Source organism: Hyla sarda, unplaced genomic scaffold (assembly GCF_029499605.1).
Source record: "Hyla sarda isolate aHylSar1 unplaced genomic scaffold, aHylSar1.hap1 scaffold_342, whole genome shotgun sequence".
Classification (NCBI taxonomy): domain Eukaryota; kingdom Metazoa; phylum Chordata; class Amphibia; order Anura; family Hylidae; genus Hyla; species Hyla sarda.
The window spans coordinates 93587-114641 of record NW_026610175.1 but is presented as its reverse complement, the minus strand read 5'-3'; the positions used below and the strand labels follow the sequence as shown (position 1 = coordinate 114641).

At 39.7% G+C, this 21055-nt stretch overlaps 2 protein-coding genes across 3 annotated transcripts in view; one reads left to right on the top strand and one right to left on the bottom strand.

Moving 5' to 3' along the window:
- Window positions 1–9497, bottom strand: part of VPS13D (vacuolar protein sorting 13 homolog D) — a 194635-nt gene extending 185138 nt beyond the window's left edge. The window contains exon 1 of the mRNA XM_056553621.1: window positions 9372–9497. The gene's annotated coding sequence lies outside the window, so the exon portion shown is untranslated. The remainder of the gene's footprint in view (window positions 1–9371) is intronic.
- A 205-nt stretch (window positions 9498–9702) lies between these two features.
- Window positions 9703–21055, top strand: part of MRPS16 (mitochondrial ribosomal protein S16) — a 31723-nt gene continuing 20370 nt past the window's right edge. The window contains exons 1-2 of one of the 2 annotated variants that reach the window (XM_056553619.1): window positions 9703–9852; window positions 10442–10474. In XM_056553619.1, the coding sequence (XP_056409594.1) occupies window positions 10462–10474 (13 nt within the window). In that variant the 5' untranslated portion in view covers window positions 9703–9852; window positions 10442–10461. Of the gene's footprint in view, window positions 9853–10441; window positions 10531–21055 lie in introns of both variants that reach the window. The other variant, XM_056553620.1, reaches the window with a different exon arrangement.

Sequence of the window (21055 nt, the reverse complement as noted above, 5' to 3'; positions counted from 1 at the left end):
CTCCTGTATAATAATAATAATAATAATAATAATAATAATAATAGACAGGACACTACAGTCTACTCCTCCTGTATAATAATAATAATAGACAGGACACTACAGTCTACTCCTCCTGTATAATAATAATAATAATAGACTGGACACTACAGTCCACTCCTCCTGTATAATAATAATAATAATAATAATAATAATAGACAGGACACTACAGTCTACTCCTCCTGTATAATAATAATAATAATAATAATAATAATAATAATAGACAGGACACTACAGTCTACTCCTCCTGTATAATAATAATAATAGATAGGACACTACAGTCTACTCCTCCTGTATAATAATAATAATAATAATAATAATAGACAGGACACTACAGTCTACTCCTCCTGTATAATAATAATAATAATAATAATAATAATAATAATAATAATAGACTGGACACTACAGTCTACTCCTCCTGTATAATAATAATAATAGACAGGACACTACAGTCTACTCCTCCTGTATAATAATAATAATAATAATAATAATAATAATAATAGACAGGACACTACAGTCTACTCCTCCTGTATAATAATAATAATAGACAGGACACTACAGTCTACTCCTCCTGTATAATAATAATAATAATAATAATAGACAGGACACTACAGTCTACTCCTCCTGTATAATAATAATAATAATAATAATAATAGACAGGACACTACAGTCTACTCCTCCTGTATAATAATAATAATAGACAGGACACTACAGTCTACTCCTCCTGTATAATAATAATAATAATAGACAGGACACTACAGTCTACTCCTCCTGTATAATAATAATAATAGACAGGACACTACAGTCTACTCCACCTGTATAATAATAATAATAATAATAGACAGGACACTACAGTCTACTCCTCCTATATAATAATAATAATAATAATAATAGACAGGACACTACAGTCTACTCCTCCTATATAATAATAATAATAATAATAATAATAGACAGGACACTACAGTCTACTCCTCCTGTATAATAATAATAATAATAATAATAGACAGGACACTACAGTCTTCTCCTCCTGTATAATAATAATAATAATAGACAGGACACTACAGTCTACTCCTCCTGTATAATAATAATAATAGATAGGACACTACAGTCTACTCCTCCTGTATAATAATAATAATAATAATAGACAGGACACTACAGTCTACTCCTCCTGTATAATAATAATAATAATAATAATAGACAGGACACTACAGTCTTCTCCTCCTGTATAATAATAATAATAATAATAATAATAATAATAGACAGGACACTACAGTCTACTCCTCCTGTATAATAATAATAATAGATAGGACACTACAGTCTACTCCTCCTGTATAATAATAATAATAATAATAGACAGGACACTACAGTCTACTCCTCCTGTATAATAATAATAGACAGGACACTACAGTCTACTCCTCCTGTATAATAATAATAATAATAATAATAATAGACAGGACACTACAGTCTACTCCTCCTGTATAATAATAATAATAAACAGGACACTACAGTCTACTCCTCCTGTATAATAATAATAATAGACAGGACACTACAGTCTACTCCTCCTGTATAATAATAATAGACAGGACACTACAGTCTACTCCTCCTGTATAATAATAATAATAATAATAATAGACAGGACACTACAGTCTACTCCTCCTGTATAATAATAATAATAGACAGGACACTACAGTCTACTCCTCCTGTATAATAATAATAATAATAATAATAATAATAATAATAATAATAATAGACAGGACACTACAGTCTACTCCTCCTGTATAATAATAATAATAATAGACTGGACACTACAGTCCACTCCTCCTGTATAATAATAATAATAATAATAATAATAATAATAATAGACAGGACACTACAGTCTACTCCTCCTGTATAATAATAATAGTAATAATAATAGACAGGACACTACAGTCTACTCCTCCTGTATAATAATAATAGTAATAATAATAGACAGGACACTACAGTGCACTCCTCCTGTATAATAATAATAATAATAATAATAATAATAATAATAGACAGGACACTACAGTCTACTCCTCCTGTATAATAATAATAATAGACAGGACACTACAGTCTACTCCTCCTGTATAATAATAATAATAATAGACAGGACACTACAGTCTACTCCTCCTGTATAATAATAATAATAATAATAATAATAGACAGGACACTACAGTCTACTCCTCCTGTATAATAATAATAATAATAATAATAATAATAGACAGGACACTACAGTCTACTCCTCCTGTATAATAATAATAATAATAATAATAATAATAATAATAGACAGGACACTACAGTCTACTCCTCCTGTATAATAATAATAGTAATAATAATAGACAGGACACTACAGTCTACTCCTCCTGTATAATAATAATAGTAATAATAATAGACAGGACACTACAGTGCACTCCTCCTGTATAATAATAATAATAATAATAGACTGGACACTACAGTCTACTCCTCCTGTATAATAATAATAATAATAATAATAATAATAATAATAATAATAGACAGGACACTACAGTCTACTCCTCCTGTATAATAATAATAATAGATAGGACACTACAGTCTACTCCTCCTGTATAATAATAATAATAATAATAATAATAATAATAGACAGGACACTACAGTCTACTCCTCCTGTATAATAATAATAATAATAATAATAATAATAGACTGGACACTACAGTCTACTCCTCCTGTATAATAATAATAATAGACAGGACACTACAGTCTACTCCTCCTGTATAATAATAATAATAATAATAATAATAATAATAATAGACAGGACACTACAGTCTACTCCTCCTGTATAATAATAATAATAGACAGGACACTACAGTCTACTCCTCCTGTATAATAATAATAATAATAATAATAATAATAGACAGGACACTACAGTCTACTCCTCCTGTATAATAATAATAATAATAATAATAGACAGGACACTACAGTCTACTCCTCCTGTATAATAATAATAATAGACAGGACACTACAGTCTACTCCTCCTGTATAATAATAATAATAATAGACAGGACACTACAGTCTACTCCTCCTGTATAATAATAATAATAGACAGGACACTACAGTCTACTCCACCTGTATAATAATAATAATAATAATAGACAGGACACTACAGTCTACTCCTCCTGTATAATAATAATAATAATAATAATAGACAGGACACTACAGTCTACTCCTCCTATATAATAATAATAATAATAATAATAGACAGGACACTACAGTCTACTCCTCCTATATAATAATAATAATAATAATAATAATAGACAGGACACTACAGTCTACTCCTCCTGTATAATAATAATAATAATAATAATAATAATAATAATAATAGACAGGACACTACAGTCTACTCCTCCTGTATAATAATAATAATAATAATAGTAATAGACAGGACACTACAGTCTACTCCTCCTGTATAATAATAATAATAATAGACAGGACACTACAGTCTACTCCTCCTGTATAATAATAATAATAATAATAGACAGGACACTACAGTCTACTCCTCCTGTATAATAATAATAATAATAGTAATAGACAGGACACTACAGTCTACTCCTCCTGTATAATAATAATAATAATAATAATAGACAGGACACTACAGTCTACTCCTCCTGTATAATAATAATAATAGACAGGACACTACAGTCTACTCCTCCTGTATAATAATAATAATAATAATAATAGACAGGACACTACAGTCTACTCCTCCTGTATAATAATAATAATAGACAGGACACTACAGTCTACTCCTCCTGTATAATAATAATAATAATAGACAGGACACTACAGTCTACTCCTCCTGTATAATAATAATAATAATAGACAGGACACTACAGTCTACTCCTCCTGTATAATAATAATAATAGACAGGACACTACAGTCTACTCCTCCTGTATAATAATAATAATAATAGACAGGACACTACAGTCTACTCCTCCTGTATAATAATAATAATAATAATAATAGACAGGACACTACAGTCTACTCCTCCTGTATAATAATAATAATAGACAGGACACTACAGTCTACTCCTCCTGTATAATAATAATAATAATAGACAGGACACTACAGTCTACTCCTCCTGTATAATAATAATAATAATAATAATAGACAGGACACTACAGTCTACTCCTCCTGTATAATAATAATAATAGACAGGACACTACAGTCTACTCCTCCTGTATAATAATAATAATAGACAGGACACTACAGTCTACTCCTCCTGTATAATAATAATAGACAGGACACTACAGTCTACTCCTCCTGTATAATAATAACAATAGACAGGACACTACAGTCTACTCCTCCTGTATAATAATAATAATAGACAGGACACTATAGTCTACTCCTCCTGTATAATAATAATAATAATAATAATAATAGACAGGACACTACAGTCTACTCCTCCTGTATAATAATAACAATAGACAGGACACTACAGTCTACTCCTCCTGTATAATAATAATAATAGACAGGACACTACAGTCTACTCCTCCTGTATAATAATAATAATAATAGACAGGACACTACAGTCTACTCCTCCTGTATAATAATAATAATAATAGACAGGACACTACAGTCTACTCCTCCTGTATAATAATAATAATAGACAGGACACTACAGTCTACTCCTCCTGTATAATAATAATAATAGACAGGACACTACAGTCTACTCCTCCTGTATAATAATAATAATAATAGACAGGACACTACAGTCTACTCCTCCTGTATAATAATAATAATAATAATAATAGACAGGACACTACAGTCTACTCCTCCTGTATAATAATAATAATAATAGACAGGACACTACAGTCTACTCCTCCTGTATAATAATAATAATAATAATAGACAGGACACTACAGTCTACTCCTCCTGTATAATAATAATAATAATAATAATAATAATAGACAGGACACTACAGTCTACTCCTCCTGTATAATAATAATAATAGACAGGACACTACAGTCTACTCCTCCTGTATAATAATAATAATAGACAGGACACTACAGTCTACTCCTCCTGTATAATAATAATAATAGACAGGACACTACAGTCTACTCCTCCTGTATAATAATAATAATAGACAGGACACTACAGTCTACTCCTCCTGTATAATAATAATAATAGACAGGACACTACAGTCTACTCCTCCTGTATAATAATAATAATAGACAGGACACTACAGTCTACTCCTCCTGTATAATAATAATAATAATAATAATAGACAGGACACTACAGTCTACTCCTCCTGTATAATAATAATAATAATAATAATAATAGACAGGACACTACAGTCTACTCCTCCTGTATAACAATAACCAGTGCTGTGGAGTCAGAAAACAATGCACCGACTTCTACTAAATTTAAATTGGGGGAAAAAAAAAAAACAAGCAAGTTTAAATGTCTCAATTCACAAAAAGTTATAATTAATGTAACCGCAAAATGAACACGTTAAGTGACCGTGAAGAAGCTTTTCGTGTGCTTCACTATATGGCTCGCAACGCACAGTTAGGAGCGGCAATACTTCTACTTTCCATAGTGTTGTGTTCGTTACAGGGAACCCATGGGTAACCTACCTCTCACTGATAAGGGGTTAATGGGGTACTCCACCCCTAGACATCTAAAGGATAGGGGATAAGATGTCAGATCGCCGGGGTCCCGCTGCTGGGGACCCCGGGGATCGCTGCTGCAGCACCCCCCCCCCCCCCCTATCATTACTGCACAGAGCGAGATCGCTCTGCACGTAATGAGGGCCAATACAGGGGCCGGAGCAGTGTGATGTCATGGCTCCGCCCCTCGTGACGACCGCCACGCCCCCTGCCATAGACTTGCATTAATGGGATGGGCAGTGATGTCATGAGGGGCGGAGCCATGACGTCACGCTGCTCTGGCCCCTGTATCGCCCGTCATTACGCACAGAGCGAACTCGCTCTGTGCAGTAATGATGGGGGGGGGGGGGGGGGGGGGTGCTGCAGCAGCGATCCCCGGGGGCCCCCAGCAGCAGGACCCCCACGATCTGACATCTTATCCCCTATCCTTTGGATAGGGGATAAGATGCCAGGGGTGGAGTATCCCTTTAAGGAAATCTGTTTTCTGCATAACTAGAGACCCTTGTATAAGTGAAGGGAATGGAGGGTTAATAGTCCAAAACTGAAGCTGTAAACCATTGGAAAAACTGCTGCCATTCAGCTAAGGCTATAAAAATGTATAAACTCGATTGTTAGCTCAAACTTTAAACATGACCATGGGATTCTACTAGGGAAATGAAAGCACCAGCCGGCAGTCCTGTAGTGATGACAGGTAGGTGGCCTTCAAGGGATGTATCAAATACACTCACCTATTAATACAGAGGAGACGGAACATTTATCTACCGACTCCACAGCCCTGATAAGAACACCCAGGACCCATAACACCCTCCTATAGTGCTGCCTGTCATACAACACCCTCCTATAGTGCTGCCTGTCATACAACACCCTCCTATAGTGCTGCCTGTCGCACATAACACCTTCCTATAGTGCTGCCTGTCATACAACACCCTCCTATAGTGCTGCCTGTCACACATAACACGCTCCTATAGTGCTGCCTGTCACACATAACACCCTCCTATAGTGCTGCCTGTCACACATAACACCCTCCTATAGTGCTGCCTGTCACACATAACACCCTCCTATAGTGCTGCCTGTCACACATAACACCCTCCTATAGTGCTGCCTGTCACACATAACACCCTGCTATAGTGCTGCCTGTCACACATAACACCCTGCTATAGTGCTGCCTGTCACACATAACACCCTCCTATAGTGCTGCCTGTCACACATAACACCCTGCTATAGTGCTGCCTGTCACACATAACACCCTCCTATAGTGCTGCCTGTCACACATAACACCCTCCTATAGTGCTGCCTGTCACACATAACACCATCCTATAGTGCTGCCTGTCACACATAACACCCTCCTATAGTGCTGCCTGTCATACAACACCCTCCTATAGTGCTGCCTGTCACACATAACACCCTCCTATAGTGCTGCCTATCACACATAACACCCTCCTATAGTGCTGCCTGTCACACATAACACCCTCCTATAGTGCTGCCTGTCACACATAACACCCTTCTATAGTGCTGCCTGTCACACATAACACCCTCCTATAGTGCTGCCTGTCATACATAACACCCTCCTATAGTGCTGCCTGTCACACATAACACCCCGCTATAGTGCTGCCTGTCACACATAACACCCTCCTATAGTGCTGCCTGTCACACATAACACCCTCCTATAGTGCTGCCTGTCACACATAACACCCTCCTATAGTGCTGCCTGTCACACATAACACCCTCCTATAGTGCTGCCTGTCACACATAACACCCTCCTATAGTGCTGCCTGTCATACATAACACCTTCCTAAAGTGCTGCCTGTCACACATAACACCCTCCTATAGTGCTGCCTGTCACACATAACACCCTCCTATAGTGCTGCCTGTCACACATAACACCCCGCTATAGTGCTGCCTGTCACACATAACACCTTCCTATAGTGCTGCCTGTCACACAAAAAAACCCACTATAGTGCTGCCTGTCACACATAACACCTTCCTATAGTGCTGTCTGTCACACATAACACCCTCCTATAGTGCTGCCTGTCACACATAACACCCCGCTATAGTGCTGCCTGTCACACATAACACCCTCCTATAGTGCTGCCTGTCACACATAACACCCTCCTATAGTGCTGCCTGTCACCCATAACACCCTCCTATAGTGCTGCCTGTCACACATAACACCTTCCTATAGTGCTGCCTGTAACACATAACACCCCACTTTAGTGCTGCCTGTCGCACATAACACCTTCCTATAGTGCTGCCTGTCGCACATAACACCTTCCTATAGTGCTGCCTGTCACACATAACACCCCGCTATAGTGCTGCCTGTCACACATAACACCCTCCTATAGTGCTGCCTGTCACACATAACACCCCGCTATAGTGCTGCCTGTCACACATAACACCCTCCTATAGTGCTGCCTGTCACCCATAACACCCTCCTATAGTGCTGCCTGTCACACATAACACCCTCCTATAGTGCTGCCTGTCACACATAACACCTTCCTATAGTGCTGCATGTCACACATAACACCCCGCTATAGTGCTGCCTGTCACACCTATCACCCTCCTATAGTTCTGCCTGTCACACATAACACGCTCCTATAGTGCTGCCTGTCACACATAACACCCTCCTATAGTGCTGCCTGTCACACATAACACCCCGCTATAGTGCTGCCTGTCACACCTATCACCCTCCTATAGTTCTGCCTGTCACACCTATCACCCTCCTATAGTTCTGCCTGTCACACATAACACCCCGCTATAGTGCTGCCTGTCACACATAACACCCTCCTATAGTGCTGCCTGTCACCCATAACACCCCGCTATAGTGCTGCCTGTCACACATAACACCCTCCTATAGTGCTGCCTGTCACACATAACACCTTCCTATAGTGCTGCCTGTCACACATAACACCCCGCTATAGTGCTGCCTGTCACACATAACACCCTCCTATAGTGCTGCCTGTCACACATAACACCCTCCTATAGTGCTGCCTGTCACACATAACACCCTCCTATAGTGCTGCCTGTCACACATAACACCCTCCTATAGTGCTGCCTGTCACGCCTACACATACACCCTCCAGGGGGCGTGTCCTGTCACACATACACCCTCCAGGGGCGTGTCCTGTCACACACACACATACACCCTCCAGGGGGCGTGTCCTGTCACACACACACATACACCCTCCAGGGGGCGTGTCCTGTCACACATACACCCTCCAGGGGGCGTGTCCTGTCACACATACACCCTCCAGGGGGCGTGTCCTGTCACACATACACCCTCCAGGGGGCGTGTCCTGTCACACATACACCCTCCAGGGGGCGTGTCCTGTCACACATACACCCTCCAGGGGGCGTGTCCTGTCACACATACACCCTCCAGGGGGCGTGTCCTGTCACACATACACCCTCCAGGGGGCGTGTCCTGACACACATACACCCTCCAGGGGGCGTGTCCTGACACACATACACCCTCCGGGGGCGTGTCCTGTCACACATACACTCTCCAGGGGGCGTGTCCTGTCACACATACACCCTCCAGGGGGCGTGTCCTGTCACACACACATACACCCTCCAGGGGGCGTGTCCTGTCACACATACACCCTCCAGGGGGCGTGTCCTGTCACACATACACTCTTCCCTCCTCTGTATCCACCTGTTAGTTACAGCCGGCTGTCACCTTTATAGCGCTGAGGTGTTTCTGAGGTCGTAGTGTCCGGGATCAGGATCTGCGCACTCACTCCGCCATCATTGTACTCCGGTATTACCAGCAGGACACATTCCACAACCGGCAACACTTCCCCACTTCCGGCTGTCGGGTGGACTTCACCGGAAGTGGGGCGTATACGAGCTGTCAATGTCACAGAACGTAACCGCCATGTTGCCCCACTTCCGGCAAACAAGGGTCGTTCGCCGGAAGTCGGAAATACCTAGGTTGGCAAAGTTCTATTAGGCGTTTTATAAGGGTTGTCAGCGCCTCCTAGTGGCCTCTATGATTGGTACAAGAACATTCGGACGAGTAAGAAACGTGATCTAATGGCAAAACAACAACTTCCGGGTGGGTCCACATGACTTCCTCTCAATGGCGGCGCCTATAGTAGAGCAGGCTGTGGAGTGAAGGGCGGTGAATGTAACTTCTGGTCTGTCAGGAGATTAGACAGGTACATAATGTATATACTAGAAATAAATATATATACACACTATATACTGCAGCTTCTCTCATTATTATCTGTCTATGGGGATTATTATTATTATTATTATGTCCTCTATACTTTATACTGCAGCTTCTCTCATTATCTGTGTATGGGGATTATTATTATTATTATTATTATTATGTCCTCTATACTTTATACTGCAGCTTCTCTCATTATTATCTGTGTATGGAGATTATTATTATTATTATTATTATTATGTCCTCTATACTTTATACTGCAGCTTCTCTCATTATTATCTGTGTATGGGGATTATTATTATTATTATTATTATTATTATGTCCTCTATACTTTATACTGCAGCTTCTCTCATTATTATCTGTGTATGGGGATTATTATTATTATTATGTCCTCTATACTATATACTGCAGCTTCTCTCATTATTATCTGTGTATGGGGATTATTATTATTATTATGTCCTCTATACTTTATACTGCAGCTTCTCTCATTATTATCTGTGTATGGGGATTATTATTATTATTATTATGTCCTCTATACTTTATACTGCAGCTTCTCTCATTATGTGTTTCTTCTTCAGGACACCCAGGACCTTCCACTATGGTTCATCTAAGTGAGTATTACAGGTCCTTCCTCCATGGCTGATCACTGGGCGGCTGTACTTTCTGGGTAACTAAATTTTGTATAATTTGTTTTTCCTTGGTCTCCTCAGCAGCACAATGTGGAGGGGGGGGGGGGGGGGGAGCTTAATAGGAACGGGATTTTTTAATGAAGTTAGACAAAACTACAGTTACCCCCCCGGCTGCAAAATGCCCCACTTACACCAGGACAGTGAGTAAATTATAAAGGGAGGGAAGCTTGTGCTGCTGAGGAGACTAAGGGAAAACAAATAATCATACACAATGTAGTCTTCCCTGTCGTCTCTCAGCAGCGCAATGTGGGGATTTACCAAGTATAACCCCTAGGGGGCGCTCTACTGCCTCGCACAATACAGAATGGTCTTAGCAAAAATAGTTTCTCTAGACAAACAGGTGTCCACTCAAATGTTTCTAGAAGGTTAATGGAGGACTCCAGGTGGCAAATATGTTCCAGAGGGACAGAATTACGTTCTTCCCAAGAGGCTGAAATTTACTTTGCAGCGTGAACTCCGGTGCAGTCAAACGTTTAGAAGCGTAACAGGTTAATACTCTGATCCATCTGGAAATGGATGGTTTTGATGCCTTAGAACCCTTCTTTGACCCACGATGTAAAATAAGGTTTTCAGGTTTCCGAAAAGGTTTAGTTCTAACTAAATCCTTAAAGGGTAGCTCCCACCATCCTCTTTTTTTTAATTCTTTCTGTCCCTGCCTATTGCCCATCTATCCCTAACCCCCTCCCTGCCTTTATTTATTTATTTATTATCTTAAAAATGGCATTTTGTCTGCCTGGTAGTGTGCTCACTACCAGGCACACTTCCCCAGCTGGCACCACGTCACTGATGCCTGCTAGGGGCCGACTTCCGCCCTTAGTTCTCCTGACAGGGTGCCTCCAGCTGTTTAACCACTACAACTCCCAGCATGCCCTGACATCTATTTGCTGTCAGGGCATGCTGGGAGTTGTAGTGGTGAAACAACTGGAGGCACCCTGTGTTGGAAGACACCCAGCCCCCGACCAATATCGCCCCTCCCCCCCCCCCCTCACGCTTGTTGCTCAGTGTGTGATTGGCCCTCCTGTAAATGGCGCCCCCCTCTCCGTATAACGTGCTCCCCCCTGGTAATGACAGGACACAGCTGTGAGGAGGCAGCGTATCCCCACTGGAGCCGCGGCTGTAAGGAGAGGTAAGAGCCACGTGCAGCAGGGAGGCGGCCAGTGTGAGAGTCCAGGGAGCCAATGCGCAGCCCTGGATTTTACTGTGCTCGCTCTCGCCTGTTTGATTGACAGGCGGGAGCGAGCATCGCAGTGACTGGAATTTCGACTCATTTGCCAGGCTCAAATGAGACGAAATTCTGTAGTGACATCACTGCCGAATGTATTCGGCCACTAGGAGGGCGACCCCTAATGGCCAAATTTAAAAGTGATTTTAAACTGGTTTAAAATCACTTTTTTTAATTAAACTATATTAGAGATATGTTGTAGTACTTAAGGACTACAACATATCAATTTTTTTATTTCCTGACGGTGCCCATTTAAGCATCTTACCAGGTCTAGGGCAGCAAAGTCACTTCCATCTTGTTCTAATTCCAGAGTTGAAGGAACAGATCGAGGAGAGGGGTCAATCTTCTTGGCAGATATTTCTCAACAATGCCCAGGAGATAGCGCTGGGGTAATAATATACAAAAACAACCAAACCCACATCTACAATTACCGTTTTTTTCGCCCTATAGGACGCACCGGCATATAAGACGCACCCTATTTTAACCCCTTAAAGACGCAGGGCGCATATTTACGTCCTGCGCCGGCTCCCTCGATATGAAGCGGGATCGCGCCGCGATCCCGCATCATATTGCGTCGGTCCCGGCGCTCATCAACGGCCGGGACCCGCGGCTAATACCACACATCGCCGATCGCGGCGATGTGCGGTATTAACCCTTTAGAAGCCGCGGTCAAAGCTGACCGCCGCTTCTAAAGTGAAAGTGACCCGGCTGCTCAGTCGGGCTGTTCGGGACCGCCGCGGTCAGGACAGCTGACAGGACACCGGGAGGGCCCTTACCTGCCTCCTCGGTGTCCGAGCGGCGAATGACTGCTCCGTGCCTGAGATCCAGGCAGGAGCAGGCAAGCGCCGATAACACTGATCACTGTGTAAAAGATCAGTGTGATCAGTGTTATAGGTCCCTATGGGATAACAATGATCAGTATAAGAGATCAGTGTGTGCAGTGTTATTGGTCCCTATGGGATAATAATGATCAGTATAAGAGATCAGTATGTGCAGTGTTATAGGTCCCTATGGGATAATAATGATCAGTATAAGAGATCAGTATGTGCAGTGTTATAGGTCCCTATGGGATAATAATGATCAGTATAAGAGATCAGTGTGTGCAGTGTTATAGGTTCCTATGGGATAACAATGATCAGTATAAGAGATCAGTGTGTGCAGTGTTATAGTCTCCTATGGGATAATAATGATCAGTATAAGAGATCAGTGTGTGCAGTGTTATAGGTCCCTATGGGATAATAATGATCAGTATAAGAGATCAGTTTGTGCAGTGTTATAGGTCCCTATGGGATAATAATGATCAGTATAAGAGATCAGTGTGTGCAGTGTTATAGTCTCCTATAGGATAATAATGATCAGTATAAGAGATCAGTGTGTGCAGTGTTATAGGTCCCTTTGGGATAACAATGATCAGTATAAGAGATCAGTGTGTGCAGTGTTATAGGTTCCTATGGGATAATAATGATCAGTATAAGAGATCAGTGTGTGCAGTGTTATAGGTCCCTATGGGATAACAATGATCAGTATAAGAGATCAGTGTGTGCAGTGTTATAGGCCCCTATGGGATAATAATGATCAGTATAAGAGATCAGTGTGTGCAGTGTTAGTCTCCTATGGGATAATAATGATCAGTATAAGAGATCAGTGTGTGCAGTGTTATAGTCTCATATGGGATAATAATGATCAGTATAAGAGATCAGTATGTGAAGTGTTATAGGTCCCTATGGGATAATAATGATCAGTATAAGAGATCAGTTTGTGCAGTGTTATAGGTCCCTATGGGATAATAATGATCAGTATAAGAGATCAGTGTGTGCAGTGTTATAGTCTCCTATGGGATAATAATGATCAGTATAAGAGATCAGTGTGTGCAGTGTTATAGGTCCCTATGGGATAATAATGATCAGTATAAGAGATCAGTGTGTGCAGTGTTACAGTCTCCTATGGGATAATAATGATCAGTATAAGAGATCAGTGTGTGCAGTGTTATAGGTTCCTATGGGATAATGATCAGTATAAGAGATCAGTGTGTGCAGTGTTATAGGTCCCTATGGGATAACAATGATCAGTATAAGAGATCAGTGTGTGCAGTGTTATAGGTCCCTATGGGATAATAATGATCAGTATAAGAGATCAGTGTGTGTAGTGTTATAGGTCCCTATGGGATAACAATGATCAGTATAAGAGATCAGTGTGTGCAGTGTTATAGTCTCCTATGGGATAACAATGATCAGTATAAGAGATCAGTGTGTGCAGTGTTATAGGTCCCTATGGGATAATAATGATCAGTATAAGAGATCAGTGTGTGCAGTGTTACAGTCTCCTATGGGATAATAATGATCAGTATAAGAGATCAGTGTGTGCAGTGTTATAGGTCCCTATGGGATAATAATGATCAGTATAAGAGATCAGTGTGTGCAGTGTTACAGTCTCCTATGGGATAACAATGATCAGTATAAGAGATCAGTGTGTGCAGTGTTATAGGTCCCTATGGGATAACAATGATCAGTATAAGAGATCAGTGTGTGCAGTGTTATAGTCTCCTATGGGATAACAATGATCAGTATAAGAGATCAGTGTGCGCAGTGTTATAGGTCCCTATGGGATAATAATGATCAGTATAAGAGATCAGTGTGTGCAGTGTTATAGGTTCCTATGGGATAACAATGGTCAGTATAAGAGATCAGTGTGTGCAGTGTTATAGGTCCCTATGGGATAATAATGATCAGTATAAGAGATCAGTGTGTGCAGTGTTATAGTCTCCTATGGGATAATAATGATCAGTATAAGAGATCAGTGTGTGCAGTGTTAGTCTCCTATGGGATAATAATGATCAGTATAAGAGATCAGTGTGTGCAGTGTTATAGGTTCCTATGGGATAATGATCAGTATAAGAGATCAGTGTGTGCAGTGTTATAGGTCCCTATGGGATAACAATGATCAGTATAAGAGATCAGTGTGTGCAGTGTTATAGGTCCCTATGGGATAACAATGATCAGTATAAGAGATCAGTGTGTGCAGTGTTATAGTCTCCTATGGGATAACAATGATCAGTATAAGAGATCAGTGTGTGCAGTGTTATAGGTCCCTATGGGATAATAATGATCAGTATAAGAGATCAGTGTGTGCAGTGTTACAGTCTCCTATGGGATAATAATGATCAGTATAAGAGATCAGTGTGCGCAGTGTTATAGGTCCCTATGGGATAATAATGATCAGTATAAGAGATCAGTGTGCGCAGTGTTATAGGTCATTATGGGATAATAATGATCAGTATAAGAGATCAGTGTGTGCAGTGTTATAGGTCCCTATGGGATAACAATGATCATTATAAGAGATCAGTGTGTGCAGTGTTATAGGTCCCTATGGGATAACAATGATCAGTTTATGAGATCAGTGTGTGCAGTGTTATAGGTCCCTATGGGATAATAATGATCAGTATAAGAGATCAGTGTGTGCAGTGTTATAGTCTCCTATGGGATAATAATGATCAGTATAAGAGATCAGTGTGTGCAGTGTTATAGGTTCCTATGGGATAATGATCAGTATAAGAGATCAGTGTGTGCAGTGTTATAGGTCCCTATGGGATAACAATGATCAGTATAAGAGATCAGTGTGTGCAGTGTTATAGTCTCCTATGGGATAACAATGATCAGTATAAGAGATCAGTGTGTGCAGTGTTATAGGTCCCTATGGGATAATAATGATCAGTATAAGAGATCAGTGTGTGCAGTGTTACAGTCTCCTATGGGATAATAATGATCAGTATAAGAGATCAGTGTGCGCAGTGTTATAGGTCCCTATGGGATAATAATGATCAGTATAAGAGATCAGTGTGCGCAGTGTTATAGGTCATTATGGGATAATAATGATCAGTATAAGAGATCAGTGTGTGCAGTGTTATAGGTCCCTATGGGATAACAATGATCATTATAAGAGATCAGTGTGTGCAGTGTTATAGGTCCCTATGGGATAACAATGATCAGTATAAGAGATCAGTGTGTGCAGTGTTATAGTCTCCTATGGGATAACAATGATCAGTATAAGAGATCAGTGTGCGCAGTGTTATAGGTCCCTATGGGATAATAATGATCAGTATAAGAGATCAGTGTGTGCAGTGTTATAGGTTCCTATGGGATAATGATCAGTATAAGAGATCAGTGTGTGCAGTGTTATAGGTCCCTATGGGATAACAATGATCAGTATAAGAGATCAGTGTGTGCAGTGTTATAGTCTCCTATGGGATAACAATGATCAGTATAAGAGATCAGTGTGTGCAGTGTTATAGGTCCCTATGGGATAATAATGATCAGTATAAGAGATCAGTGTGTGCAGTGTTACAGTCTCCTATGGGATAATAATGATCAGTATAAGAGATCAGTGTGCGCAGTGTTATAGGTCCCTATGGGATAATAATGATCAGTATAAGAGATCAGTGTGCGCAGTGTTATAGGTCATTATGGGATAATAATGATCAGTATAAGAGATCAGTGTGTGCAGTGTTATAGGTCCCTATGGGATAACAATGATCATTATAAGAGATCAGTGTGTGCAGTGTTATAGGTCCCTATGGGATAACAATGATCAGTATAAGAGATCAGTGTGTGCAGTGTTATAGGTCCCTATGGGATAACAATGATCAGTATAAGAGATCAGTGTGTGCAGTGTTATAGTCTCCTATGGGATAACAATGATCAGTATAAGAGATCAGTGTGTGCAGTGTTATAGGTCCCTATGGGATAATAATGATCAGTATAAGAGATCAGTGTGTGCAGTGTTACAGTCTCCTATGGGATAATAATGATCAGTATAAGAGATCAGTGTGCGCAGTGTTATAGGTCCCTATGGGATAATAATGATCAGTATAAGAGATCAGTGTGCGCAGTGTTATAGGTCATTATGGGATAATAATGATCAGTATAAGAGATCAGTGTGTGCAGTGTTATAGGTCCCTATGGGATAACAATGATCATTATAAGAGATCAGTGTGTGCAGTGTTATAGGTCCCTATGGGATAACAATGATCAGTTTATGAGATCAGTGTGTGCAGTGTTATAGGTCCCTATGGGATAATAATGATCAGTATAAGAGATCAGTGTGTGCAGTGTTATAGTCTCCTATGGGATAATAATGATCAGTATAAGAGATCAGTGTGTGCAGTGTTAGTCTCCTATGGGATAATAATGATCAGTATAAGAGATCAGTGTGTGCAGTGTTATAGGTTCCTATGGGATAATGATCAGTATAAGAGATCAGTGTGTGCAGTGTTATAGGTCCCTATGGGATAACAATGATCAGTATAAGAGATCAGTGTGTGCAGTGTTATAGTCTCCTATGGGATAACAATGATCAGTATAAGAGATCAGTGTGTGCAGTGTTATAGGTCCCTATGGGATAATAATGATCAGTATAAGAGATCAGTGTGTGCAGTGTTACAGTCTCCTATGGGATAATAATGATCAGTATAAGAGATCAGTGTGCGCAGTGTTATAGGTCCCTATGGGATAATAATGATCAGTATAAGAGATCAGTGTGCGCAGTGTTATAGGTCATTATGGGATAATAATGATCAGTATAAGAGATCAGTGTGTGCAGTGTTATAGGTCCCTATGGGATAACAATGATCATTATAAGAGATCAGTGTGTGCAGTGTTATAGGTCCCTATGGGATAACAATGATCAGTTTATGAGATCAGTGTGTGCAGTGTTATAGGTCCCTATGGGATAATAATGATCAGTATAAGAGATCAGTGTGTGCAGTGTTATAGTCTCATATGGGATAATAATGATCAGTATAAGAGATCAGTATGTGCAGTGTTATAGGTCCCTATGGGATAATAATGATCAGTATAAGAGATCAGTATGTGCAGTGTTATAGGTCCCTATGGGATAATAATGATCAGTATAAGAGACCAGTGTGTGCAGTGTTATAGGTTCCTATGGGATAACAATGATCAGTATAAGAGATCAGTGTGTGCAGTGTTATAGTCTCCTATGGGATAATAATGATCAGTATAAGAGATCAGTATGTGCAGTGTTATAGGTCCCTATGGGATAATAATGATCAGTATAAGAGATCAGTTTGTGCAGTGTTATAGGTCCCTATGGGATAATAATGATCAGTATAAGAGATCAGTGTGTGCAGTGTTATAGTCTCCTATGGGATAATAATGATCAGTATAAGAGATCAGTGTGTGCAGTGTTATAGGTCCCTATGGGATAATAATGATCAGTATAAGAGATCAGTGTGTGCAGTGTTACAGTCTCCTATGGGATAATAATGATCAGTATAAGAGATCAGTGTGTGCAGTGTTATAGGTTCCTATGGGATAATGATCAGTATAAGAGATCAGTGTGTGCAGTGTTATAGGTCCCTATGGGATAACAATGATCAGTATAAGAGATCAGTGTGTGCAGTGTTATAGGTCCCTATGGGATAATAATGATCAGTATAAGAGATCAGTGTGTGTAGTGTTATAGGTCCCTATGGGATAACAATGATCAGTATAAGAGATCAGTGTGTGCAGTGTTATAGTCTCCTATGGGATAACAATGATCAGTATAAGAGATCAGTGTGTGCAGTGTTATAGGTCCCTATGGGATAATAATGATCAGTATAAGAGATCAGTGTGTGCAGTGTTACAGTCTCCTATGGGATAATAATGATCAGTATAAGAGATCAGTTTGTGCAGTGTTATAGTCTTCTATGGGATAATAATGATCAGTATAAGAGATCAGTGTGCGCATTGTTATAGGTCCCTATGGGATAATAATGATCAGTATAAGAGATCAGTGTGTGCAGTGTTATAAGTTCCTATGGGATAACAATGGTCAGTATAAGAGATCAGTGTGTGCAGTGTTATAGGTCCCTATGGGATAATAATGATCAGTATAAGAGATCAGTGTGTGCAGTGTTATAGTCTCCTATGGGATAATAATGATCAGTATAAGAGATCAGTGTGTGCAGTGTTAGTCTCCTATGGGATAATAATGATCAGTATAAGAGATCAGTGTGTGCAGTGTTATAGGTTCCTATGGGATAACAATGATCAGTGTGTGCAGTGTTATAGGTCCCTATGGGATAATAATGATCAGTATAAGAGATCAGTGTGTGCAGTGTTATAGGTCCCTATGGGATAACAATGATCAGTATAAGAGATCAGTGTGTGCAGTGTTATAGGTCCCTATGGGATAATAATGATCAGTATAAGAGATCAGTGTGTGTAGTGTTATAGGTCCCTATGGGATAACAATGATCAGTATAAGAGATCAGTGTGTGCAGTGTTACAGTCTCCTATGGGATAATAATGATCAGTATAAGAGATCAGTGTGTGCAGTGTTATAGTCTCCTATGGGATAATAATGATCAGTATAAGAGATCAGTATGTGCAGTGTTATAGGTCCCTATGGGATAATAATGATCAGTATAAGAGATCAGTTTGTGCAGTGTTATAGGTCCCTATGGGATAATAATGATCAGTATAAGAGATCAGTGTGTGCAGTGTTATAGTCTCCTATGGGATAATAATGATCAGTATAAGAGATCAGTGTGTGCAGTGTTATAGGTCCCTATGGGATAATAATGATCAGTATAAGAGATCAGTGTGTGCAGTGTTACAGTCTCCTATGGGATAATAATGATCAGTATAAGAGATCAGTGTGTGCAGTGTTATAGTCTCATATGGGATAATAATGATCAGTATAAGAGATCAGTATGTGCAGTGTTATAGGTCCCTATGGGATAATAATGATCAGTATAAGAGATCAGTATGTGCAGTGTTATAGGTCCCTATGGGATAATAATGATCAGTATAAGAGACCAGTGTGTGCAGTGTTATAGGTTCCTATGGGATAACAATGATCAGTATAAGAGATCAGTGTGTGCAGTGTTATAGTCTCCTATGGGATAATAATGATCAGTATAAGAGATCAGTATGTGCAGTGTTATAGGTCCCTATGGGATAATAATGATCAGTATAAGAGATCAGTTTGTGCAGTGTTATAGGTCCCTATGGGATAATAATGATCAGTATAAGAGATCAGTGTGTGCAGTGTTATAGTCTCCTATGGGATAATAATGATCAGTATAAGAGATCAGTGTGTGCAGTGTTATAGGTCCCTATGGGATAATAATGATCAGTATAAGAGATCAGTGTGTGCAGTGTTACAGTCTCCTATGGGATAATAATGATCAGTATAAGAGATCAGTGTGTGCAGTGTTATAGGTTCCTATGGGATAATGATCAGTATAAGAGATCAGTGTGTGCAGTGTTATAGGTCCCTATGGGATAACAATGATCAGTATAAGAGATCAGTGTGTGCAGTGTTATAGGTCCCTATGGGATAATAATGATCAGTATAAGAGATCAGTGTGTGTAGTGTTATAGGTCCCTATGGGATAACAATGATCAGTATAAGAGATCAGTGTGTGCAGTGTTATAGTCTCCTATGGGATAACAATGATCAGTATAAGAGATCAGTGTGTGCAGTGTTATAGGTCCCTATGGGATAATAATGATCAGTATAAGAGATCAGTGTGTGCAGTGTTACAGTCTCCTATGGGATAATAATGATCAGTATAAGAGATCAGTTTGTGCAGTGTTATAGTCTTCTATGGGATAATAATGATCAGTATAAGAGATCAGTGTGCGCATTGTTATAGGTCCCTATGGGATAATAATGATCAGTATAAGAGATCAGTGTGTGCAGTGTTATAGGTTCCTATGGGATAACAATGGTCAGTATAAGAGATCAGTGTGTGCAGTGTTATAGGTCCCTATGGGATAATAATGATCAGTATAAGAGATCAGTGTGTGCAGTGTTATAGGTTCCTATGGGATAATGATCAGTATAAGAGATCAGTGTGTGCAGTGTTATAGGTCCCTATGGGATAACAATGATCAGTATAAGAGATCAGTGTGTGCAGTGTTATAGGTCCCTATGGGATAATAATGATCAGTATAAGAGATCAGTGTGTGTAGTGTTATAGGTCCCTATGGGATAACAATGATCAGTATAAGAGATCAGTGTGTGCAGTGTTACAGTCTCCTATGGGATAATAATGATCAGTATAAGAGATCAGTGTGTGCAGTGTTACAGTCTCCTATGGGATAATAATGATCAGTATAAGAGATCAGTGTGCGCAGTGTTATAGGTCCCTATGGGATAATAATGATCAGTATAAGAGATCAGTGTGCGCAGTGTTATAGGTCCCTATGGGATAATAATGATCAGTATAAGAGATCAGTGTGTGTAGTGTTATAGGTCCCTATGGGATAACA